General features: G+C 47.1%; 12 protein-coding genes across 12 annotated transcripts; 8 read left to right on the top strand and 4 right to left on the bottom strand.

Moving 5' to 3' along the window:
* Positions 1–404: 404 nt before the first annotated feature.
* Positions 405–4,273, top strand: I302_106626 (uncharacterized protein; the record flags this gene model as incomplete). Its single annotated transcript, XM_019192724.1, has 6 exons — positions 405–486; positions 550–1,282; positions 1,349–1,550; positions 1,619–1,722; positions 1,778–2,135; positions 2,222–4,273. The coding sequence occupies 6 exons, from the start codon at positions 405–407 to the stop codon at positions 4,271–4,273; spliced, it is 3,531 nt and encodes a 1,176-aa protein (XP_019045721.1).
* A 512-nt stretch (positions 4,274–4,785) lies between these two features.
* On the bottom strand, positions 4,786–5,100 carry I302_106627 (uncharacterized protein; the record flags this gene model as incomplete). Its single annotated transcript, XM_065870311.1, has 1 exon — positions 4,786–5,100. The coding sequence occupies one exon, from the start codon at positions 5,098–5,100 to the stop codon at positions 4,786–4,788; it is 315 nt and encodes a 104-aa protein (XP_065726383.1).
* Positions 5,101–6,143: 1,043 nt separating this feature from the next.
* I302_106628 (uncharacterized protein) lies at positions 6,144–6,787 on the bottom strand (the record flags this gene model as incomplete). The annotated part of the gene is made up of 2 exons (XM_019192723.2): positions 6,144–6,643; positions 6,700–6,787. The coding sequence occupies 2 exons, from the start codon at positions 6,785–6,787 to the stop codon at positions 6,144–6,146; spliced, it is 588 nt and encodes a 195-aa protein (XP_019045720.2).
* A 635-nt stretch (positions 6,788–7,422) lies between these two features.
* I302_106629 (uncharacterized protein) lies at positions 7,423–7,768 on the top strand (the record flags this gene model as incomplete). The annotated part of the gene is made up of 2 exons (XM_019192722.2): positions 7,423–7,591; positions 7,656–7,768. 2 exons carry the CDS (start codon positions 7,423–7,425, stop codon positions 7,766–7,768), a joined length of 282 nt encoding a protein of 93 aa, XP_019045719.2.
* Positions 7,769–8,657: 889 nt separating this feature from the next.
* I302_106630 (uncharacterized protein) lies at positions 8,658–9,722 on the top strand (the record flags this gene model as incomplete). The annotated part of the gene is made up of 3 exons (XM_019192721.1): positions 8,658–8,775; positions 8,869–8,942; positions 9,036–9,722. 3 exons carry the CDS (start codon positions 8,658–8,660, stop codon positions 9,720–9,722), a joined length of 879 nt encoding a protein of 292 aa, XP_019045718.1.
* Positions 9,723–12,291: 2,569 nt separating this feature from the next.
* On the top strand, positions 12,292–12,926 carry I302_106631 (uncharacterized protein; the record flags this gene model as incomplete). Its single annotated transcript, XM_019192719.1, has 4 exons — positions 12,292–12,315; positions 12,408–12,553; positions 12,695–12,746; positions 12,849–12,926. 4 exons carry the CDS (start codon positions 12,292–12,294, stop codon positions 12,924–12,926), a joined length of 300 nt encoding a protein of 99 aa, XP_019045716.1.
* A 592-nt stretch (positions 12,927–13,518) lies between these two features.
* I302_106632 (uncharacterized protein) lies at positions 13,519–14,052 on the top strand (the record flags this gene model as incomplete). Its single annotated transcript, XM_019192718.1, has 4 exons — positions 13,519–13,569; positions 13,660–13,790; positions 13,871–13,916; positions 13,990–14,052. 4 exons carry the CDS (start codon positions 13,519–13,521, stop codon positions 14,050–14,052), a joined length of 291 nt encoding a protein of 96 aa, XP_019045715.1.
* Positions 14,053–14,608: 556 nt separating this feature from the next.
* On the top strand, positions 14,609–15,171 carry I302_106633 (uncharacterized protein; the record flags this gene model as incomplete). The annotated part of the gene is made up of 3 exons (XM_019192717.1): positions 14,609–14,659; positions 14,767–14,906; positions 15,039–15,171. The coding sequence occupies 3 exons, from the start codon at positions 14,609–14,611 to the stop codon at positions 15,169–15,171; spliced, it is 324 nt and encodes a 107-aa protein (XP_019045714.1).
* A 573-nt stretch (positions 15,172–15,744) lies between these two features.
* On the top strand, positions 15,745–16,310 carry I302_106634 (uncharacterized protein; the record flags this gene model as incomplete). The annotated part of the gene is made up of 4 exons (XM_019192716.2): positions 15,745–15,795; positions 15,893–16,026; positions 16,102–16,147; positions 16,248–16,310. 4 exons carry the CDS (start codon positions 15,745–15,747, stop codon positions 16,308–16,310), a joined length of 294 nt encoding a protein of 97 aa, XP_019045713.2.
* A 503-nt stretch (positions 16,311–16,813) lies between these two features.
* On the top strand, positions 16,814–17,380 carry I302_106635 (uncharacterized protein; the record flags this gene model as incomplete). Its single annotated transcript, XM_019192715.1, has 4 exons — positions 16,814–16,861; positions 16,956–17,101; positions 17,173–17,215; positions 17,294–17,380. The coding sequence occupies 4 exons, from the start codon at positions 16,814–16,816 to the stop codon at positions 17,378–17,380; spliced, it is 324 nt and encodes a 107-aa protein (XP_019045712.1).
* A 161-nt stretch (positions 17,381–17,541) lies between these two features.
* I302_106636 (uncharacterized protein) lies at positions 17,542–19,017 on the bottom strand (the record flags this gene model as incomplete). The annotated part of the gene is made up of 5 exons (XM_019192714.1): positions 17,542–17,644; positions 17,750–17,976; positions 18,113–18,248; positions 18,432–18,813; positions 18,972–19,017. 5 exons carry the CDS (start codon positions 19,015–19,017, stop codon positions 17,542–17,544), a joined length of 894 nt encoding a protein of 297 aa, XP_019045711.1.
* A 433-nt stretch (positions 19,018–19,450) lies between these two features.
* On the bottom strand, positions 19,451–21,237 carry I302_106637 (uncharacterized protein; the record flags this gene model as incomplete). Its single annotated transcript, XM_019192713.1, has 8 exons — positions 19,451–19,653; positions 19,743–19,843; positions 19,925–20,028; positions 20,104–20,150; positions 20,254–20,353; positions 20,439–20,454; positions 20,544–20,587; positions 20,731–21,237. The coding sequence occupies 8 exons, from the start codon at positions 21,235–21,237 to the stop codon at positions 19,451–19,453; spliced, it is 1,122 nt and encodes a 373-aa protein (XP_019045710.1).
* Positions 21,238–21,514: the final 277 nt, after the last annotated feature.

Raw genomic sequence — 21,514 nt, forward strand, 5'->3', positions numbered from 1 at the left:
TCACGATTTTGCTTGTCGCTTTCTACCCATCTGCTGATCGCAAAGACGTCAAGTTCAACCTTGTTGAATAGCTCGCGCCTGATTAGCCTCCTTGGCACATATCAGCGAAGATAGGCTCACAATGACGCCGGTGGTATGCTCCGTGCCTAACTGTTTCGCTGCTTCCCGCTACGTCATCTGATGGGGGCTCCATAACAACCAGCATGAGCATGTGTATGTACTGTATGAGTTGGATGAAACGTTGAAAGGGTCATATCATAACACTTACCACTCGGTCGCATACTCACCATTACACTTCATGACACAAGGTCGACGATTATAATTTGAGAGAGCATCTCGCCTAGGACAGCTCCCACCAAAGAAAAGACTCTCCATTGAGACGGTTTTAGGCCAAAGAATCGACCATGTGGTGGCCTTTCCAGTGGTTGGTGATCTATGTCCTTGGAGGTATTACGTTCGTGCCCTTGGTGATAGTCCTTGCCATTGGTAAGTACAATCTTCTTCCACCATCTGCTGGTGATCAGACAACCTGAAATTCCGTTTGTATAGTCTACGTCTACAAGTATGGATCGGTACCCATAGGGGACTCGGATCCTCACAAAGTTGAAAAAGCAGAGTTGCAAGATGAGCAGGAGAAGAATGAGCAAATCGAAAAGAGTAAAAACTCTCTCGTTGGGGTAGCAGAGAAGCCCATGTCTGGGTGGCTGACTGTTAGACGTCAATTCAAACCCATCACTTCTGGTTCGAAGAATGCTATAGTCACCGGCTCTAATGCTGACTCAGCTGATGAAGCGGAACATGAAGACTTGGAAAAGGAGAAAGGAGATACAGAATCAATCATCACAAACGCTTCATCATCCACTGCCGCTTCTACCAGCAGCCCCAATCCTACCACCTACTCAGCTCGGATAGCTCAGACCTATCGATCGATGGTAGAGTCTCGCGCAGCTAAGAAAGAACCCGTTCCAAAGGAATTCTTCTTTTGTGTACTCAAGGGCTCAGTGTTATTCCTGTATGAAGATGAATCGCAGACCAATTGTGTTGCTGCTCTTGGAGTGGACCAATATACTGTCAGGATAGAGAAGGAAGATGGAAAGAGGTTTAAAGGGAAAGACGCGGAGATGTTCTCTAAGCGTAATGCGGTGGTGTTGAAGGTTGCGAAAGGTGTGGAGAAGAAGGGATTACCGTTGGTTAGCAAGGACACTCAAGCTGGAAATGAAGAGGGGAGAGAAAGGGAAATGGAGAATAAGCCAATCTTCTTGTTTACCAAATCAAATATGAAGTGAGTCGTGCAGTCTCACTTCTTGGTTGTGAAACCAGACTATCGCCGGAAGCTGACTGATCGCAGGATGGAGGATTGGTACCTCGCACTTCTTGAAGCCTCTTCTCAAGCAGCTCAGGCCAAAATATCCGACGTATTCGAATCGAGGGATATGCAGGCGTTGGTGGATACGATAGACACCGAACCAGATCCTATACCCATGAGATGGTTCAATGGTATGCTGGGAAGGATATTCTTCTCATTATATCGAACGGAAGCTCTTGACCAGGTGAGTAGAAAGAATGCATTTACCTCCGAATGATGGAAGACAGGAAAGCTGATTAGTGTATGTTATAGTTTATCATTACCAAAATGATGAAGAAGCTTACCCGGGTGAACAGACCCTCTTTCCTCGGTCCCATAGTAGTGAGAGAGGTGAATGTGGGAACCTCGCCGCCATTGTAAGCTTTAATACCGTTTCTGCGTATGAACAGAAAAGCTCATCACCAAGTATAGTTTCTCAAAACCTATGTTGAAAGATCTGACTGCAGAAGGGACTGCGGCATTCGAAGCAAATGTGCAGTACAGGTCTCATCCCAGTCGACCTAATTCACAAGTCCGCATCACTATCGCTACTACCGCAACTATTCCTACAGGATTCAAGCCCTATGTCGTGGATCTGGTACTGGCTGTAGTGGTGAAATCGTTAGAAGGCAATCTGGTCCTGCAAATCAAGAAGCCTCCCAGTAGTAGGGTCTGGTATGGCTTCACCTCAATGCCAAAGATGGATATCGAGATCATACCTGTAGTCAGTGAGAGGAAGATTCAGATTGGGATGGTGCTGAAAGCTATCGAGAAGCAATTAAGGGATGTTGTAAGTGCTCCGCACGCTCTCCTTCTCCCAAGTCTATGCTTCTTCCTCTTCTTATCTCGGGCTATGAAGCTGACAACTGTCGACAGATCGCAGAATCCGTTGTGCTGCCTAATATGGACGATCTAGCTTTCTTCGACACTTCCAAGCTGAACATACGCGGGGCAATATTCAATGATTCCAGCAAGATCAAGCGCACAACCGAGAGCGAAGAATCAGATACGACGGTGCCGAAACCAGAAGTGGAGATCCAGACTTCAAACGAAGATCCATCCTCAGCCGTGCCCGCTACAACGAATCTACGGAAGAGGAACATACAGAAATCGCGAACAGTCGATGTCAATGGGTCAGGGGAGACCGAACGGGCACCTCAGCTGGGTATACCTCGTACAGACACTGCGCCGCCTACGATCAGTAATGGCACTACCAACAAAACAGCTGCCACTGTTCAAGCGACCAAGAAGTGGTTTGCTCAAACTGGCTCCGCTCGACCTCCTTCTCTCACCACACAGACAGTGACTGGAGCAATCCAGCACCCATCTGATGACAACCTGATACGACAACGATCGAACAGCTCGGAATTTCAACGCTCTTCATCAGCTGATCCCACTCTCAACAACGCAAACTTCACTAACAGCCCTGCAATAGCTGCAGTACAAGTTTCCTCTAGCACTGCTCCGCTGTCGGAAGAAGAGAAGAAAATACTTGAAGCAGCTCAACCCTCCGACAATACACCCTCAACCACTCCTCGAGGCGAACTCAATATTCGGGCGCTGGCTGGTGAACCCCGGCAATCTGATGCATCCATCGGTTCCACGAGTAGCTCAAGCACTGGAGCCAACATCCCTTCCACAGCACCGCATAGCTCGACCGCCTCACTCATCAGCAGTCTTCGGGCTCGTGACAAGCAAGCTCTCCAAGCTCAAGTCGGTACAGCCAGGGAGAGTCTTAAGAAATGGGGTGTAGGATTAGCGGCTAAGCGTAAAGCGATGAAGGAGGGTGTACAACACAGGGAAGAACATCGGCCGCCGGCGTTATACAGACCTCCGGAAGAGGATCTTCGCGAAGATGAGAGATCGTCATTGGCGACGTCGCCCAATCGCTCCTTACAAGATAGATTGAACGCTGCGGCACACGCTGGCGTCACCCCAGTTCCTATGCCGATACCAGCCAGGGACAGATCCGCATCCTCAAGCTCCAGACCCAGTTTATTCGCGTCTCCTAGTTCGGCCGCATCTCCAGCATCTGCCTCTCCTCCGAAATGGTCTCCACCATCTTCAAAACCTACTACAGGAGTAGTCAAGGATGACATCTCGCAGCATCCCAGCTCCTTCACATCTACACCTCCGCATACTCGCCGACCATCTGGATCAGCACCGGTCTTTGTACAGCCTACTTCCGGAAGGTCGATGGTGGTGCCTAGAGTACCGAAACGACCTGGTCAAGTGACGGGTATAGGTCATAATGCTGCGGAACCAATGGTCAGGAAAGTATCGACGGAAGATGGTCTAAGGGAAGAATTAGTCGAAAATGTTCATGCGGAAGAACCGAAAGTTCCTCCAACTTTACCACCAAGAAGATCGAAAGAATCACTTCGACCCGATGAGACTCCGTCTGCCAATCCACCTGATATACCTTCTCCGGCCAAACCCTCCACACCTATCTCTGCCGTCCCACCTCCTTTACCCCCTCGAAAACCATCGCCCGTCAATTCAGGTGACCATACACCTTCTCAGATTGAGCCATCACATCAGCCCGATACCGAGGTCTCGAGCAGTAATGCTGAGCCCGTCCGACCAGAGATACAGGAAAGATCCAACTCGATTGCCGCCTTACCGTCAATCGACACTCCCGATCCTCAGTTCAATGACATACCTAATATCGACATCACGTCTCCTAGGACCACCGAAATAGAATCTTCGTTATCGAAAAGTCCGGGATCTGCTTCGACCGCTGAGAATGCTTTGAGAAGTCTGGTAGCGAAGAACGAAGAAGCTCTCAAGGCGAAAGGGAGAAAGAGCGAACCCTCTTCACCTAATCCCGGTGTAACGCCGATCCCTTCGTCAGGGGAAGATACTCAAGAGATTCGGAAGGATATTGAAGGAGACAATCAAAAGGAGAATACTGAGATCGCTGTATAACGTTGCGGGAAAATGAACACATCAAATATATGTTGTACCATGTTTGGACGAATTGATGCATGATAAGGTGTCTTACGATATCACTGCTACGGAAGGAAGAATGGTCTGGATCGTACGAGCAACTATTAGGATACATTGCATTGTTCATTTACCTATCTGACAAGGTGTGTTCATTATGACCCATTGTTAAAGTCGCTCTGGACAGATATGATTCTGATCTCAATTGTCCACCGACGAAGCTTCCTCGCCCCCAGCCGGGAGTATGACAATATTGTGCCAATTTGGCCCATAGAATCCCTTGAAGGTGTCTCCATCCTGAGTCCAGCGACTCTCACCCCTCTCGAGAGATTCATAGTCTACCTTTTGGCTTTCATCGGTACAGCTCTCGTTGTGTACTCGGCAAAAATCTTTCACTTCAACTTGGGCGTTCGCCCAGAAGCCGGCTCTTGCCAGGATACGTGCCGTCTTGTTCATCTCGCTGCTATTGATGTGTTCCACCGCATCAGACACGTTCAGATCACCAAGCGCAACCGAGAGCGGTAAGACTTTTTCGGATGGTCATCATTACTAAGAGCGGTATCGACGCTTGCGCAAGCCGCTCTCCAGAGATGCTTTCGGTCCGGTTTTGAGAGACCGTAAGTCTTTGATAATAATTGTGAGAGCACCTTCTCATCAGGTTCTGAGGGGTCTGTTCTGGCTCGTTCTTCCAGGACTTTGGTGAAGGAATTGACATCGTCTCTCAATTTTCGCACTGCGTCATCGACTTTGGATTGCGCATATTGCATTCGGATGTCCTCCCATTTAGCAAATAAGTCTACATCAATCATTTGTGGATCTCCATATGAGGAGCTGCAATCGGGGTGAGCAGAGCCAAGGGATGGTGAGGTTGTGAAGAAAGTTGTGGAGGGCGTAGTGGCCCTGTGATGGGTCGGGTGCTTTACTTTTTCGATATTCTGATATGGTGGTGATGATCGTGGTTGAGTGACGATGTTGCCGTTATCTCATTCACGACAAGAGTCCGTTGAACAGTATATGTATATAGATATACCTTATGGAATGTACCTCCCCGTTCACATCGGACATCAGAGTGACGAAACATACTAACGATAAAAGGTCTTTCTCTCTAATCCTTTTACGATTGATGTACCCTTTGTGCTCTCAAGAATGACAAAGGGTGTCTCGCTCAACGTAGCCACTGACCTCATCAGACGTCAGTAGGGTCCGGGGTAAAATGTTCGAAACGACTCATGACAGGTACACGCTATAAACAGCCGGTGTGGTCATCGACAACGTCAGAGCATAAATCCGCCTGGGATGCACAGTTCCAAAGCTTGTCTCCGATTATTGCATTTCGATTAACACGGTCAAGAAAGCAGGCTTCGTATCAATCTCTTTGAGATTGAGCATGACATAAGATGAGCAGCACAAAGATTATTCGTCCCCTGCACTATCTACTCTCTCTTGTCTGACAGAAGTCCATCAGAGAAATTCCAATATACACCCTGATTTCGAAGAATCAATAACGCGCAGAAAAACATGTATAATTAACAACAGATCTACGTTTCAACCATAAGTCATCTTGCTTATCACCAGAAGGGCAAGACAACGTGGTGTGGGAGTTCTTCCACAGTTGGTCAAAGACACTGGCGTGCTCGCTAATGCTTCCTGCCTGACTTATCAGAAAAAGTGTAACGCGTGTGAAATCATAGATACCTAACGAGAACGGATGAATAATACTTTGAGCTAGACCAAATACATTGGCTCAATGCCAGAACGTCGCTATCAGGCGATGAATCTACTCCTCTCACAACGGAGCTTCCTCGGATCCGTGTACAAACCTTGTAATGTCGAACCAACCGGGTCCGCGGAACTATTTAAAAATTTCGCTGTCATGTTCGTATGTACTGAGACCTCTCGACAGACGATCGTGAAAAGCACTCCCAACCGACGCTTTGTGATCGGATTGGAGGGTCGCCAAAAAGCTCGCCCTCGCCCATGTACATGCCATTCTACTCATACTGTTGATATTGACGTTTTCCACGGCGTCAAAGACATCGAGGTTACTGAATGTGGAAGTGATCGGTGATTCTCGTCCAGTCGAGTCCTCGAGCGAGAAGGCGAACGGTAGTACCCGTTTGGACGGATCATTCGTTCTGAGAGCCGCATCAACGCTTACAGAAGCCGCTTCCCATATGATATCCATGTCGGAATCCTCAAGGAAATACATGCCAGAAAGCAGCTGTTTAAGTACTTGTTCGTCGGGCTCTGCAGTACCTTCGGGGTCGATCTTGATCCTCTGTTCACAGATTTGATGGTACAGCTCGACGAAATTTCTGAACTTTTGGGCTGCATCCTCTGCTCTGGCTTGGGCTGTTGCGGACTTTCCACTGGCTTCTTCTTCCCCGGAACGGAGCAGTTCACACCACGCCAGTGTCTTTCGTCGAGGGGCGAGCTTGAACCTGCGGGGACAGAGCTGAAGGATGGCGGTAATGAGACTTGAGTCGTTGAGTCCATCTTGAAGACGTGGAGTCGCGAACGCTTTGCTAGCTTAATGTATGTTACTGGAAGAAAATAAAGTTGTTAGGTTGGTGGTGAATGGTGATCGAGTGGCGATGTGCTTGCGGTTGAAAAGGAAGTGCGTGACTTCTTCATATATTGCATATGCTGTATATTTCGTCGTCTTAAACCTGACCCTTGTTCATGAAAAGTTCATGACAGTGAAACATAATGTGAAAGGTCCGAGATGTCTAGATGCTTCGTGCTGTAGACAATGACACTTCTTCTGACGTCAGGGCTAGCCCGCCAAGCCACCCGCTGTGTGGGTACGAGATGGAGAAACGCATCTGTACCCTCTTCACTGCTTGAATTGTACAGAGGTGACTAGCCACAAGCTGTATAGGTATATATGAGCCATATTCATAGGTGCATGGTTGCTGTTCGGGGCGACTGGAGTTTATCGATCATTGATCGGCGAAGTATGACCGATCCCCGTCCCTCGCCGTCCGCGATGATCTGAGGTCATTTTCACCCGTCCTGATATAATGAGTGAATGAGGACATTGGTCAACGAACCCATAAGTGGATATACACATGCATACGTCGACACCTTCGATATAATCATACCCTCTTTACCTCAACTAAGCCTCGACCATGGGCCACCATCCAACGGATAAGCCTATCTCGGCTCCTGTGCCGGACCCCGCGCATCCTCCAGATTATTCCGGTCCATCAAATCAAGCAACTACAGTCGAACACACCTCATGCGCGACTGAAGAGCCCAGAAATATCACACGACAACCTGATGACCAACCTAGGATGAGTAAGTGACGGTCCTTTACCTAAGATGCGGTGGTCGCAGTTAAGACGAATGACGTGCCCGGTAGCTTTTACCAACGCCCCGATCGTGGTAGATAATGGCAATCTTCCCAACGAAGGGGCGTTTTATTGTTCGATATGTTGGGGATGCAGTGTCATCAACGTAAGTGACAAGCTGTAGTACAAGTGGAAGGAGCTGAGTGAGCGTCATCTAGTTACCTCGCTGAGCTCCGACGGGCTTGTTGCAAGCCAGATGTACATAGACATGAAGGCTTCTGGTGAAAAGTCAGAGGGAAGTCGAAGACACTATGAGTGGAAGGAAGGGGCGCGAGATGTATAAAGGATCTTAGGTAGGCCTGTTGTATTATATGGCGGAGAAAGTTTTGCACAAATCGCGTCTTTGCCACCATAGAGGTCCATCTTGGGTGGGTCAGATCAAGCTTTCATGGTATGTCAAGCATGCATGCAACTCACATATTTCGATGCTCAGACACCTGAGGTACTTGTTCAGTCATTCTGAGATGATTCGCATTTGCTCCAGTCAAGGTGCAGTGTGAAATTCATACATCAAAGGTAGGACAACCATAAAAACCAGTGTTTCCGCAACAAAGTGAAAGTGGCAGCGCTTAATAAACCCTGTGCATCCATATCATTTCGCATGCATGCATCTTGGAGCTGGCAAACCGCTGACAGACTGATATTCAGGTGTTTTGGCATAAGTCTACCTGCCAAGCTCATTGCTTTTGATATGTAATGTAGTCCACAATAATGGCACCAAAAGGAGTCTCTATGGTGGCAGAAACGCGATTTGTGCAGAACTTTCTCCGCCATACAATATCATATCGCAGTGCGACTTTGTGAATCTTCCTTTTGTGACGTGTTCTGGCTTCGTGATACGAAAAGGAAAGCGTTGTTTATGTTATTTGAGGCTCGTAATTCGAAAAATGGACAGCCATAAGAGGAGCGTCTACTCTTTCAGAACATCGAGCAGGTACTGACTTTCTCCAGACTCATCGACATCTCTCCACCATATTATACAGTACTCCTGTCATCCTGAGATTGCTGACAGAATGCCACATCCTTTCAGGCAGTATATCAAGGAATATTCGGGCAGTAATGTCCACGCGAAGAGATTGAACGATATCAACGATACCATTATTACCCTATTAGAGCATCACTCACCCGAAGGTGAGCTTTCCCACAGGAATCGGATATTAGCAGACAATCAGGGCAGTATGGGAGACAGACTCTTCGGACAGCTAGTTGACAATATACATTCAGGCGAAGGAGGGACGGATGAAATTGAGATAGCACAGAAATGGTTCGCGCTCAATGCCATTCGAAGTACTGCGAGCGTGAGTTACACACATGTTTTATCACTTGGAACATTATCACCTCGCATCAAACTAAAAGAGGTTTGGAGATCGAGCTTATTTCGTCGCTTTTAGCAAGATCCCAGATTCAGATACAGAGGTCCCATTGAATTCATATCTCAACTTCAAGGTGTCACTTGGAAACTGAGGGATCATCTCTGCGAACAAAGACAGTACGAGCTCAATGGCATTCCCAATCAAAAGGCGAAAAGAGTCTTGAACTCGTCCCGCCTGGAGACGTTGGAAAAAGGCAATGAGCTGTACAGGAGACTAAACATCGGATCCTTGAGTCCCGAGGAATCAAAGATCGCTAGAGAATGGCATTTTGCAGCTCCCTTTACATGTACTGTGGCGAGCGAGCACGAAAAGAACATCCCCTCGCGGAAGGCTCTCAGCAATGCTACTGCAGAGCTCAACCAGCTAGTCAGAGACACTTTAGCATGGGATCCATCCCCTGTGCTCTCTTCAACGCATGGACGGGTAGATTCAAAGAAACAAGTCGGCAAGGAGTTATTATCTATCGGCGATTGTTTGTATGCGCAAGTCGGCAAGGAGATGATCCAGAATGAGAATGGGGAGTCTTGGGACCGATGGCCGAGTCTTGAATCCAGGTACAAATGGGTTGAGGCTTCGAGCAGATGGAAAACATGCGTGGCAGCATTCGAAAGATCAATGTCTCAGACGATACGGCTTCAGCTCGAAGAACAGTGCCAACGATCACCTTGCATCCCGTCTCTGGGGACTGAGTGTCCTGTTAGTTGATCGACATCGAAATGATGAATATAGCTAGATAGTATGATGCTAGTACTGTAGCAAGCATTGCGTTCCTTTACGTTGAGCGCAGATTGTGTCAAGCTTTAACCGATCCGAATCGACTGATGCACAGTGCATTCATAAATTTGGAAGTTGGCGATAATTTACGAAGACGCCTGACGCGATGTTCAGACTTTTACCTCCTTTGTTCTTGCGGGTGGCGCCCTCATGAAATCAAGATGAAGTCAAAGACAGAACTTGGAGACTATGACAAGGGAACAGCGACTTTATCAGAGCGAGCTATGACATGCCTGTTATAGGTAACGCACAGCTTTCGACCTCCTTTTGACCGAGGTGTTACTCTTTGTCATTCCAGACTTTCGCTGAGTGCCAATTCTCCTTGAACATTCACTCTCACGAAGTCTTTTGTTGCTCGATCCTTTCTCATTTTTTCCTAAAACAGCAGATTCTGGGTGGTCAGGGAGCTTTTGGTGTGACTGCAACTCAGTACAATATGATACAAGCGACGCCGTTTTTCTTTTTCAATCGTTTTTCGCCATCCTAATCACACAATCTCACTACAGGATTGTCGTAGGGAATTGACTTAAACAATCAACCAGTCGAAACACCATGGAAGCGTCCAACGAATCAGAGCAACCTGATGACAAAGAGGGGGTCTGGGAGTCATGCGCAAGTGGCGATGAAAGTGACTACGACAAACTGCGAACACGCTCAGCCGCTATATCACGTAGGCCTCGTTTGAGCACCCGACGACGTGACGAGAGACGGCGTCGCTATCTCACTGCTGATGAAGCGGCCCCGAGAAATTATTCAGCACCTGAATTACCTCCTGTCTCTCTCCAAGAGAGAAAGAAACTCGAAACAGAACCTGAATGAGTCATTAGAGGAGATGAGCACGATGATCTCAAATATCGAGACGAAATCCTTTGTGAATCCGACTTTTGACGATTTGTCCGAAGACCAACGCAAGCGGTATTGCGAATTGAGAAGCATCGGAGAATCGGCCCTTGTAAAGATATGTGCTATTGAATCACCTCTGACTGCTCAACAAGAGGAATTGAAGCTCTGTTGGGAAACGATTACTGGGCAGATGAACCCTAGAGAATCCTTGTCGAGAGGGGTCGCTGCGCAGGACGGGGCTTCATCTCACACTGAGAGCGAAGGGACTGAGGCTACATATGATTTCATAGATGTGGGTGAAGGTACAGTCCCGAAAAGAGTCCATGGAGTGGCTAGAGCGCATGGACGGGTACCTGCAAAGACATGGATATCAGATTCGTGCTCTCCATCGTTGACCGGGAAGGGACTTTGAGGAGGACAGGTCTTGAACAGCGAATCGAATGGGCTACAGTTTGGGACCGGAGTAGTGATCTTAGAGGAGTGTATCATGGAAGTAGATACAACATCAGAGGAAACCTATTTCATAGCTTCATTGTACAGCCACATGTCCATGGTGAATGCCATAGAAATCGATCTGTGGATCTGATCTATGAAACTTCTCTTACGCTGCACCTTTTGACTCGTTGTTCGAGACTATCTGCCTGTTGATATATGTCGGCTCTTGTTGACCATAGAAGATCGGTGCTTCGTTTTTCTGGCAGGATCTGATGTCGTTGCCTCAGAAGACAAAAGTGATCAGACTGTCATATCAAGCGGGATGTCAGAATCTTTATGAAAACCTTAACTTTCTGGCTGGGAAACCAGAAACTGTGTGACGCGGCCGTAACCACGGACAAAATTCAGGGTAATTTACACGTTACACGATAGCCCTGATTACGAATCAGGTAACTGAATTGTCCTGTTCGGGTTTTCTGATTGCTTTCCTGCAGCGCATCACAGCATGTATTGTACATTTTCCTCCATCGTATCATGCATGTTAATCTTGCCAAGCTGACCATCTGGACTCGAGGGAGAAGGCTGTGTCATGTTAGCGAACAAAGGCTTGGACTGTCCGGTTTCGCTAGAAGAAAGCCGATGTCAAAGTCATTACAGTATGGGTTGTTGGGAGAATCTCACCCTGAGATGGGCAACAATAAAATTCTCCTTGATTGCCTTCACTTTCACGACAGATCCGTTCGTATTAGCCAAGATCCCCCTTCGAGGTGTTGACTTAGCTCGAGGGATGAGAAATGGGTCATGGGACCAAAATCAACCAACCAATCCTTTTGCTTAGAAAGGATATTAGTGCTTACAGAATCTTGATGCGATTGGTTCCGATGCCTACCTCCACGGCCGCGACAACAAGCGGCAACGCTCCTTGCTCCTTTCAGCGGGGTTGATTGACCTGGTGGGGAACCAAGCTGGGAGACGAATCTAGCAACGACTAGTGGGCTCCATAGACCAAACTACCCTTTAGGTCGATGCATTGTAATGGTTGGACCACCAATCGTATTTTTAGAATAGATCGTTGATGTAGTGTAAATGTCTTCTTCTCCTTTCTTCTTCAACTTTCATAACACATCCATAAATATCACTGATACCCGAACGCACATCAATCTCATAGTCAGATTACGATAACCCCAGCTAAATAAATCAAACCAACGAGCCAAACTCAAAGATGCTTGTCAAATACCCCGTTCACGTAAGTCCGAACGTAATTACCTTACCTAGATACTGCAGCGGTATATCACTATACGCATCATCGAGCTAATAGGTGCAATCATACTCAAACAGTTCATCGCTGCTACCAGGGATCAAAACGTCACCGAACCAGAGTTCGAAGTTACCATTGACGTTGATGCCGATCAAAAGCTCGAGAAGGCTTTTGACACTGTAGTTAAGAAGCTTCATCCTGAGGATTCGGAGAAACACAAGTACACGTATGTACTGGCTATTTTCTTCTTCTTAATCGTGCTCCAACCCCTATGTCCGGAGTGTGTAGCTATCGTCCTACTCGTTCTCGTCTCGGCTTCTTGTCGTAGGGCATGCCGTTTGATGCCGAGCTGACACATATTTTACAGTTTCCTCCTCCAATCCCCCAACTTCCCTCCTATCGTCATCAACGGTAAATCCGTGAGTACATTGTCTCCTTTGGTTCTGAACTTCCTCGGTCCATTACAAGTCATCGATACTGGTCTATTCAGTCACAAGCTGATTCGGGATTCATCTCTGTAGAAACCCTCCGACTTCCCCAACTTCTCCAGGGACTGGAAGATTATCGTCATTTCCGCCAAGGCGAAGGCTGCTCAATAAATCGATTGAACGGCAATGAGGAACACTGGGAGGATGGGGGATGCATAAGATGAATTTGTTTATAATTGTGCAACATGCATAAATGGTGATGTCAAATCGAAATCCTGCGATATCGCACACTGCTCTTGCATTAACGCTCAAAACGATTGGCTAATCTACTCTTTCTGTGGCTTTGATACCCAGAAGACCCGTAGTCCAGACACGGCAGACTCGGTACAGCCAATCATCAGATCTAACGACCTGTCATGCGACGACTCCAATCCTCCCCGCCATCACCGTGCTCCCTTACCCAGCAAATACATACATGCTGTCTCTGAGACATCCTTTACACTGCCTCTCTCGTATGATCATACGCACACAATCAGATCTGTACTTCAACTGACAAACACCTCATTTGCTTCTGACCGACTCACCGTGAGATTAGCGTGTGATTACATGATCCACAGGTGATAGATACGATGCGTAAAAGGTATATAAAGCTGGCTGTATAGGATTGATCCCCCTTGATCTTCCCCGTTCATCCCTTGTTCCCCCTCACACTTATCTTCCCCTACTTTTCCAAGCTCACGCACACGTATCAATCACATCGATAATGTCAGGCTGCGTTGATGGACCCACTTTCGTCGAGCAAGTCCGACTTATCGTACGTTCATCAGCGAACCCTTGCATCTTACGTTTTCACCCTGATAAGTTGGTTCAGAACATGAGCACTGACTGATCTTTCCTTTTCCAGTTCGTTGACAAGACCCAAAACCCCACTCACAAAGTCTGGGAAGGCTGCATCTCAGCATATGGCCAGCTCAGCGGGATCTTCCAAAGATGGGTAGATGAGAATCACCCAGGCAGTCCTGTGGGACAATATTCGTGAGTCCCCCCTCATTCTAGTACAAATCCTAAAGCAATACTGTAAGCTGAACGATGGGAATCTTTCCGTGTGTGGACAGATTCACGCTTGATAGTTTGCAAGGTCAACCTTTGAGCGGTGATGAGGTGTGTGAACCCCTTTTTCTATCATCGGCGTTGTGGTCATGTGTCGAGTCATGCTGATCATACGGATTGTCAGACCTGTAAGGAACTTGATGTTCATTCGGGGAGAAAGATCTTCGCGATCGTTTGGCTCGGCTAGATCACCAGTCGGATTGTAACTCACGTCGACTTCCTAGGATGAGAGTGGCTCAGATAGTGGTATGGCGAAGATTTGGATGTTGTAGATTACTGAAAGATGCAAGCTCTCTACGTGGAAATAGCAGTACAATCCAACAAAGCAATCATGTGCCTTCCATCGGGGTCTGTCCTTCGAGAGTAACTCAATAGGCGATTTTCGATCAAGCTTGTCAACCATGGGTCACTGCCTTTCGATATGTGTATTACTGATTGATGATCAAGCATCACTCGATTCCCACCCACAGATACGCCGATCTGCCTCACTACATTCCTCGAGTTAGAGCACATTCATCAACCAGCTGACCTGGAGTGAATCTTCCGTCTCACCGTATGACCGATTAATCAAGTGATCTATCTAGCTTATGGACACTTTGGACTGACCATAGTATGTCATCTTTCATGTATATATACCTGACAGTCTTGGCAGAACAAGAGCACGTAGTCATCTCATTTTTCACTCTCCCAAGTTCTCACCAAATTACAGATAGCTGGCTTATACCATATTCGAACTTTCAACCATGTCCGGCTGTGTCAGAGGTCAAACTTTGGTTGAACAAGTACACCTATACGTGAGTCCTGTTTCTCCCATCCCCCTGCGCTCTTATCTCTCCTGATCCTTCCTATCCTTTGCCTGGTGGATACTGTACCCTGTATCCTGTGTCCTAACTCAAATCAGTTCATCGAATATCGACACAACGGATCCTACACCTACCGACACTCATGGGACGGCTGCATCTCGGCTTTATCGCCCCTGCGATTCATCTTTGAACGATGGGCAGGGGAAGAACATTGTGGTGAATCCTTTGAGAACTTCCAGTGAGTATATGCATTTACCAGCAACACATCAAATTTTAGTCTTCCTCAGCGACAGGAGGTGGAGACAGACTGGTATAGTAGAGGACGACTTGAGCTAATACATAATGCTGAATAATCTATAATATATTACAGCTTCAGAGTCAAGAACCCTACTGTCGGACGAACCCTGACAGGCGACGAGTCATGCAGGGATCTCGATATTCATTCGGGCACGAGAATCTACATCGCCAGAATATCTGGAACAGAGACTGGCAATCCGGAGTGATTGAATCGAGTCGTATTGTTCTCAATTCAATCTGAGACCTAGGGGTGGCGGTGGTTGTTGAAGGCAATGATGAAAGGAATCAGGTTGTGTTTGTACAGTACATACGAATATTCTGAGTGATATAGACAAGGTCGACGATTCGATCGTACCCCTGGCTAGGGTCACGCCAAGTACAGTAAAGTACATCACTGCTATGAGTACGAAGTGAGTTCATGTTGACCCGCCTCATGGAGAGTACCTACTACCACAGGTGGCAGATCGATCAATCAATCATCCTGGTGTGAAACCTGTGTTGTTAACTAATTCTTCGCTTCCTCCCTCGAGATCTCAACGGTCAAGATCCCATGATCTTATCTGAGCCTTACCGATACCCCGCACTCACCGCTATACCGGATGACCATCCATCGTATCTTGATTGTTGATGGCTTGGCGGACCTCAAAGTCGTCGAAGAAAGGTATATAAGCTGTCATTTTTCTGTACATGAGAGACGATAATCCTCTCATCAACACACCCAACCAACAGTCGTACAACCTATCCAGTAACTGAATCTCCGAAACCACCACACTCTCAAGATGTCAGGCTGCGCTAACGGACCCACCCTTATTGAGGAAGTACGAATCCGAGTGAGTGAGACTCTCCTTCTTTCCTTCAGAATGGATCTCGTTGGGAGCGAGATATGCAGTCTCGTGACGTGACGGTTGAATGTTGTACATACTGTAGATCATCGACCTCGACGCTCGAATCCCCATCAAGAAAGAATGGCAAGATTGTATCTCGGCTGTCTCACCCCTCAAAGAGATCTTCCAAAGATGGGTGGACGAGGTTCACCCGGGAAGTGATTATATCTGGTATTAGTGAGTTATAAGATACCTCCCCTTTCATTAACTAAATGCAGTACAGTAGGCTGATACAGCATGAGCGTACTGTAGCTTCACTCTTTCGTCCCCTGATGGACATACCCTTTCTGGAGAAGAGGTGAAACTCTTATTCATGTAATCTACCACTGATATGGAAGGAACCGGTTTTGACTTGATCAGTTGACTAACTGACCCATTTGTATTATAATGGACATTAGTCCTGCAGGAAACTCGATCTTCATACACTCACTACGATCTACGCTAGAAGACTGATCAAATGATTTGATCTTGATGGCCGTTCAACCGTCAATGGTTTGTTCTTCGTTTTTGATTGATAAAGCGCAGCATATCATCCGATATCGTTTGGATCGTACCTTATGATGGATGGGATGATTGATTGATTGTGTGGCTAGTGAGGATGCATGTTCTGCTGTTGCTATTGCCATACTGCATCATCGAGTCGTCGATGGACGTGCCTCAAATTCGATCCCATCGAAGTCAGCATTCGATGAGGTCCATCAAAGGCAGGTAGGTACTTTGACGCAGATGTTCAGAAGATGAACCATCATCTGACTGACCATGGCCGTCTGACCGGTCATTGAGTGATGGATGGACATTGTAGTCCAGCTGACTCCTCTTTCTTCTGATGAACCTCTCTCCTATCATTGCACTGCAAATAGTCAAGGTATACATCAGACAACTTCCTCACATAACTTGGCCTTGTTCTGATCGTTCTTCTCCTCCCATCACGAATCAAATAATACATAACAAATAGAAACTCACCATGTCAAACTGTCATCCCGAATCATTCGTCGAGGAAGTAAGATTCATCGTCAGTAACTTCCACTTACTATTTTATTTCTCCCATTCTTCCCGCCACCATACAAGCCAGTAAAGGAGCATTCACTGAGGTTTAGAGAATGTAGATCGTCGACCGATCATTCACTCCAGCACATTGCAAACCCCCTCAACGAACCTGGGTAGGGTGTCTCTCGACCTACGGTCAACTCGAGGGATTGTTCCAAAATTGGGTGGACGAGGTTTATCCGGGAGACGATTATCATCAATTTCAGTGAGTTCGTTTGGGCCTGTGTTCAGAAGTTAGTGAAGAGGATAAGAGGTATTGATGTCATGTGTGTCTAGCTTTAGGATCGGATTTGATGGTCAAGTCTTAATTGGGGATGAGGTGAGTCAAGTATCACATTGATTGATCCTGATATTGGGAAAAGGTAAGATGAATATACTGATATGGGTTAATGTCAAGATCCCGCACGATCTCGGTCTCCATTCACCTACCAAGATCACTGTCACTCGTCTTATCAGACAGGACCTACAATGGAATGATGGATAGTCATAAATAGGTGATCGGGATCATATGCGAAATTTCAAGTAGCGACGAAGACAAGAGAGATATTGTTCATACATATATGTATCTTATTCTATCGTATCATCAAAGCCACGGGTCAACTCCCAATTGCAGCTCCCTTACTGAGCAGATCGCGAGAAGTTGCTCTAAGCAGTTATAGCGAATTTGGAAGCAGCGTCGTCGAAGAGTTTTGACTTTTCTGCGAGGTCGATGGCAAAGGGATGTTGAGGAGCGTTCGAGGCGAGTTTTCTGTATGCAATGCCAAATGTCAGCAAGAGTTCGTAGTCAGGAGAACTTTCGTTGTATGACACCATAAAGTCGAAAGGACAGGAAAGATGGGTTTGTGATACTCACTCAGCATACCCTTCAATGCCCAGACTAGTCCCCACAGCCAGCACATCACCCTGCTTATCCCCATTCTCCTTTTGAGACGCCTCGAGTATATCTGCCTTGGCCTCGTCTACATGACCTAATAGGAGATGAGCGGCAGCATGAGAAGCCAGGACCGGTGGCGTTCGACCTGAGGGGAGTTGATAGAGCTCTTCGTAGAAGTAGTATGACTGGTGAAGTGGTCTTGCGCCCTGTGTATGGGTGTATAGACTCGGGTTAGTCCTTACTTTGTTCTTCGGTGTACGATTGTGCGATCGCGACGATATATGGAACGGGAATTTAGAATTGAAGGAGGATATGTCCTTGTGTACATAGACTGTGACTCACACTCTTCAACCCTATCCAAGCTTCGATAGCCTGTACCAACGTCGAATCATTACCGATCCTCTTGGCGGTGTTGTAAGTGCTCTGAGCGAGATCTCGTCTATCGAGGGATAAGAGGAGTTGGACAAGGAGGGCGAGGCTGCGCGGAATCAGCAAGGGCAACTCTTCGTATGAATATTGATGATATCCATCGTCCTGTAAGGTTCAATACCATCTACAGTACAACCACAGACGTTCCGCTCGAAGTTTGATGACCAGCCATCCTCTTCCCTTTCTGCACACAAACCCCATAGGCAAACCCAAACCATAAACCAAAACTCACCACTCCAAATCCTCCTTCCCCCTCCCCTCATTCAGCGTCGCCACCCCCTCCTCTACCTCCCCCAAAAGAATGAACACCGTGGAACTGACCACCCTAACCGTACTTTCCTCCACCTCATCTTCGATCCCCTCTACTTCCAAGACATAATCCCTAAGTTCATCTACCTTGTCCTCGCCTGCCAAGTGTGAAGCGAACGCGTCGACCGTTCGTACGGAAAGGGGAGGTTCGGGGAGGGACAGGAAGGGAGATAAGATGGATTTGGCGGATGAGATATCGGGGGGAGTGAGGGATAGGTGGGATCGGGCGATGTATAGTGCTCGATGGAGGGAGGAGGGGTCGTCGGATGGTGTGTGGGGTTGGGTGAGGGCTTCTTCAATTGCGGCTGTGTCCCGCTGTATCGTCAGTACATTCCTAATGAGGGAGGGGATGAGGAGGGAATAGGGGGATAGATACCTTTGTAGGAAGCTGTTGTGAAACAGACAGACCAAAGATCAGCTATGAGGATTTCTTTCGCTAAAAGACAGCTGAGACTTCACCTACCCTGGTAGAAAAGCTGTTTAACGTGGTACAATGGATCCAGCTCCATCTTGATTATGTTCTGCTCCGTTAAGCTATGTTGACTGCAAGGAAAGAGCTGATATAATGTTAAATACTAATCTAGTTGGGGATGATCCACATAAACGCGACTATATCTGTATGGTGACGTGGTGTAATAACAACAGCTAACGCGAATGTGGCACTTCCCAAAACACCTTGATCGATGGTCTTTGTCTATGCCGATAGTTCAGATAATGCAACGATCCATGCGATAGTGAATACGGATACTATGAATGATGGGAGTAAGGATACAGCGAATAGCCATCTATGTATAATCAATCTATGTACAACTCGTCCTCTAAATCTATCATACAGTCATCAACTTAATCCTCTATATGCTCTTCGTGTTTCTCCACTCCTTTCCTCCAGATGTCCAAGGCGCAACATCTTGCTCTACCACTTAATCGCCTACACCATATATCCTAGAAGAATAGCGGTGCAGGACAAACCTTATCTCCCTTCTTCAGCTCCCTCAATCTACTATCCACGAGATCCTTCTCAGGTTCAGTCAGAGGTCCGCACACCCCCGGATGACACGGATGATATACACCGTCTACCCTCGTGTAAGCAGTTTCGTATAGTTCTTGTAGTTTCTCCGCAAGGGGTGGATGAGCGGGTGCGCAAACTATGTACCGACACATAGGTATATTAGCTGGGAACTCGCTTCTACGATGTGAAGATTGCAGTAAGGTTTGAAGGAGAAGGCCAACTCACCATCCGTGACCTGTTTAGCCCAGATGAAATACGCCTGAATCCGCTTGATACCCCATCCTACGGGTGGACATCGTCGTATAGACTCGAGGTTGTGGATTTTACTAGCTCAACAAAAACAAGGATCAGCCAGCCTGTTCTCTTGGGTATGTTAACATAGAGACGGAGAAGATGCTTGCACTCACTCTGCCAGTTTGACCTGCTGCGCTTCACGAGATTTGAACGGTGCCGATTTGAGTTGAGCTGTCTTCCGTTCCAGCCCAGAGAGAGAAGTGTCGTCTGTGCATTCCTGGAGGCATGAGAAAAATTATCAGCTTGTAGTTGCACGGGAGTGCGAATTGAACATAAGCAGATGTACACTCACGTCTACGATACGAGCTACATCCGTTCCGAATAACTGGGCAATTTCCTCTATTACCGTGCAATAGCATTAGCACGAGCAACGAATGGAGGTAACGATTTGCGCTCGATGGTCAAGGCTTGTCGAGATGGAGGAAAAGAGCTGTCAACCCACCGATAGTAGTATGTGTATCCTCAACCGTATCATGCAGCACCGCCGCCTGAAGCACTCTGACATCTGTAATACCCGTAGAAGAGAGGTAATTCGCAACGGCCTGTATAGTATACAATCAGCATTGTTCCCCTCTTTCTCTCTTGGTACAGGTAGAGGTACAGCGTAATGATATCGAGGCAACGTACAATGGGATGATTGATACTGAGATAAGACAGAGTTTCAGTCAGCTAAGTCTCCAATACTGGTACTTATAATCATTGTACCACATTCAAGCTGATTCTTGTACTTACTAAGGCGTCTGATCCACATCTTTTCTTCTCTGGCAGGAATGTTTCTGCGAATAAGGTGAGTAAGCACACTTGATCCTCGAGAAAATCTACCCTTGAGATATACATATATCTCCTATCCCCCATCCTATCACGCTCCTTAATCCTTTCCTCAAAACCCCAAGTCATAAAAAAGTAAAGGACGACTCACCCTGGCAGCAAAATCCACAGTCCTCATCAACCTACTCAACTCGCTCTCATCCTTATACCTCTTACTTATCCCCTTCACTTTCCCAATTCCGATGGTAGAAAGGGGATTATCGTGCGGCGCAACGTTGATATGCATATTAATATCCGTCTCACTATCGCACCTCGATATAGGTGGAGGAGGGGAGGGCGCGAACGTACGAGGTGGGGGTGTGCGTGAGAGGTCTAATTCCGAGGGGGTCTTGGTCAGGCCATTCCCATTGGTAGAGGCGATATTCAGTTTCGAAGGGGAGGGTGAATTTAAGGTGATGGAGGTGTTGGAAGTTGGATAAGGGGTGTTCTCGAATAATAGTGATTTGCCGTTGGTGTGGCCATGGGCATTAGTGGAAGGTAAGGTGTTAGAGCCAGAGGAAGAAGGGGATGGAGAGGTGGTGATGATTTTCTTGGGCGGTTGGGGGAGGTCGAGATGCAGGTTGGAAGAGGATGAGGATGATTGTGCTTGAGGCGACATGGTGAAGGTGTTGTAATTATATTAAGAGGTGTGTGAATGTGGAACCGTGTTGATGAGAATTCCACATATATCTCTAACAAGTGTAGGCGATCGATCTTGATGAACTTCCTTCGATAGAACTCCCATAGAAGACAATTCGCACCCAGCTCAAGACCAAAGTCCAGATACACGATGCTTCTTTTCTTCCTCGATACTCGATAGGACAGGTGCGACAATATCGGTCAACTCGGTATCACCTCCTATGCCCATCTACCCATGTGGATCTTCTAACAAACAG

Source organism: Kwoniella bestiolae, chromosome 5, assembly GCF_000512585.2.
Source record: "Kwoniella bestiolae CBS 10118 chromosome 5, complete sequence".
Classification (NCBI taxonomy): Eukaryota; Fungi; Basidiomycota; class Tremellomycetes; order Tremellales; family Cryptococcaceae; genus Kwoniella; species Kwoniella bestiolae.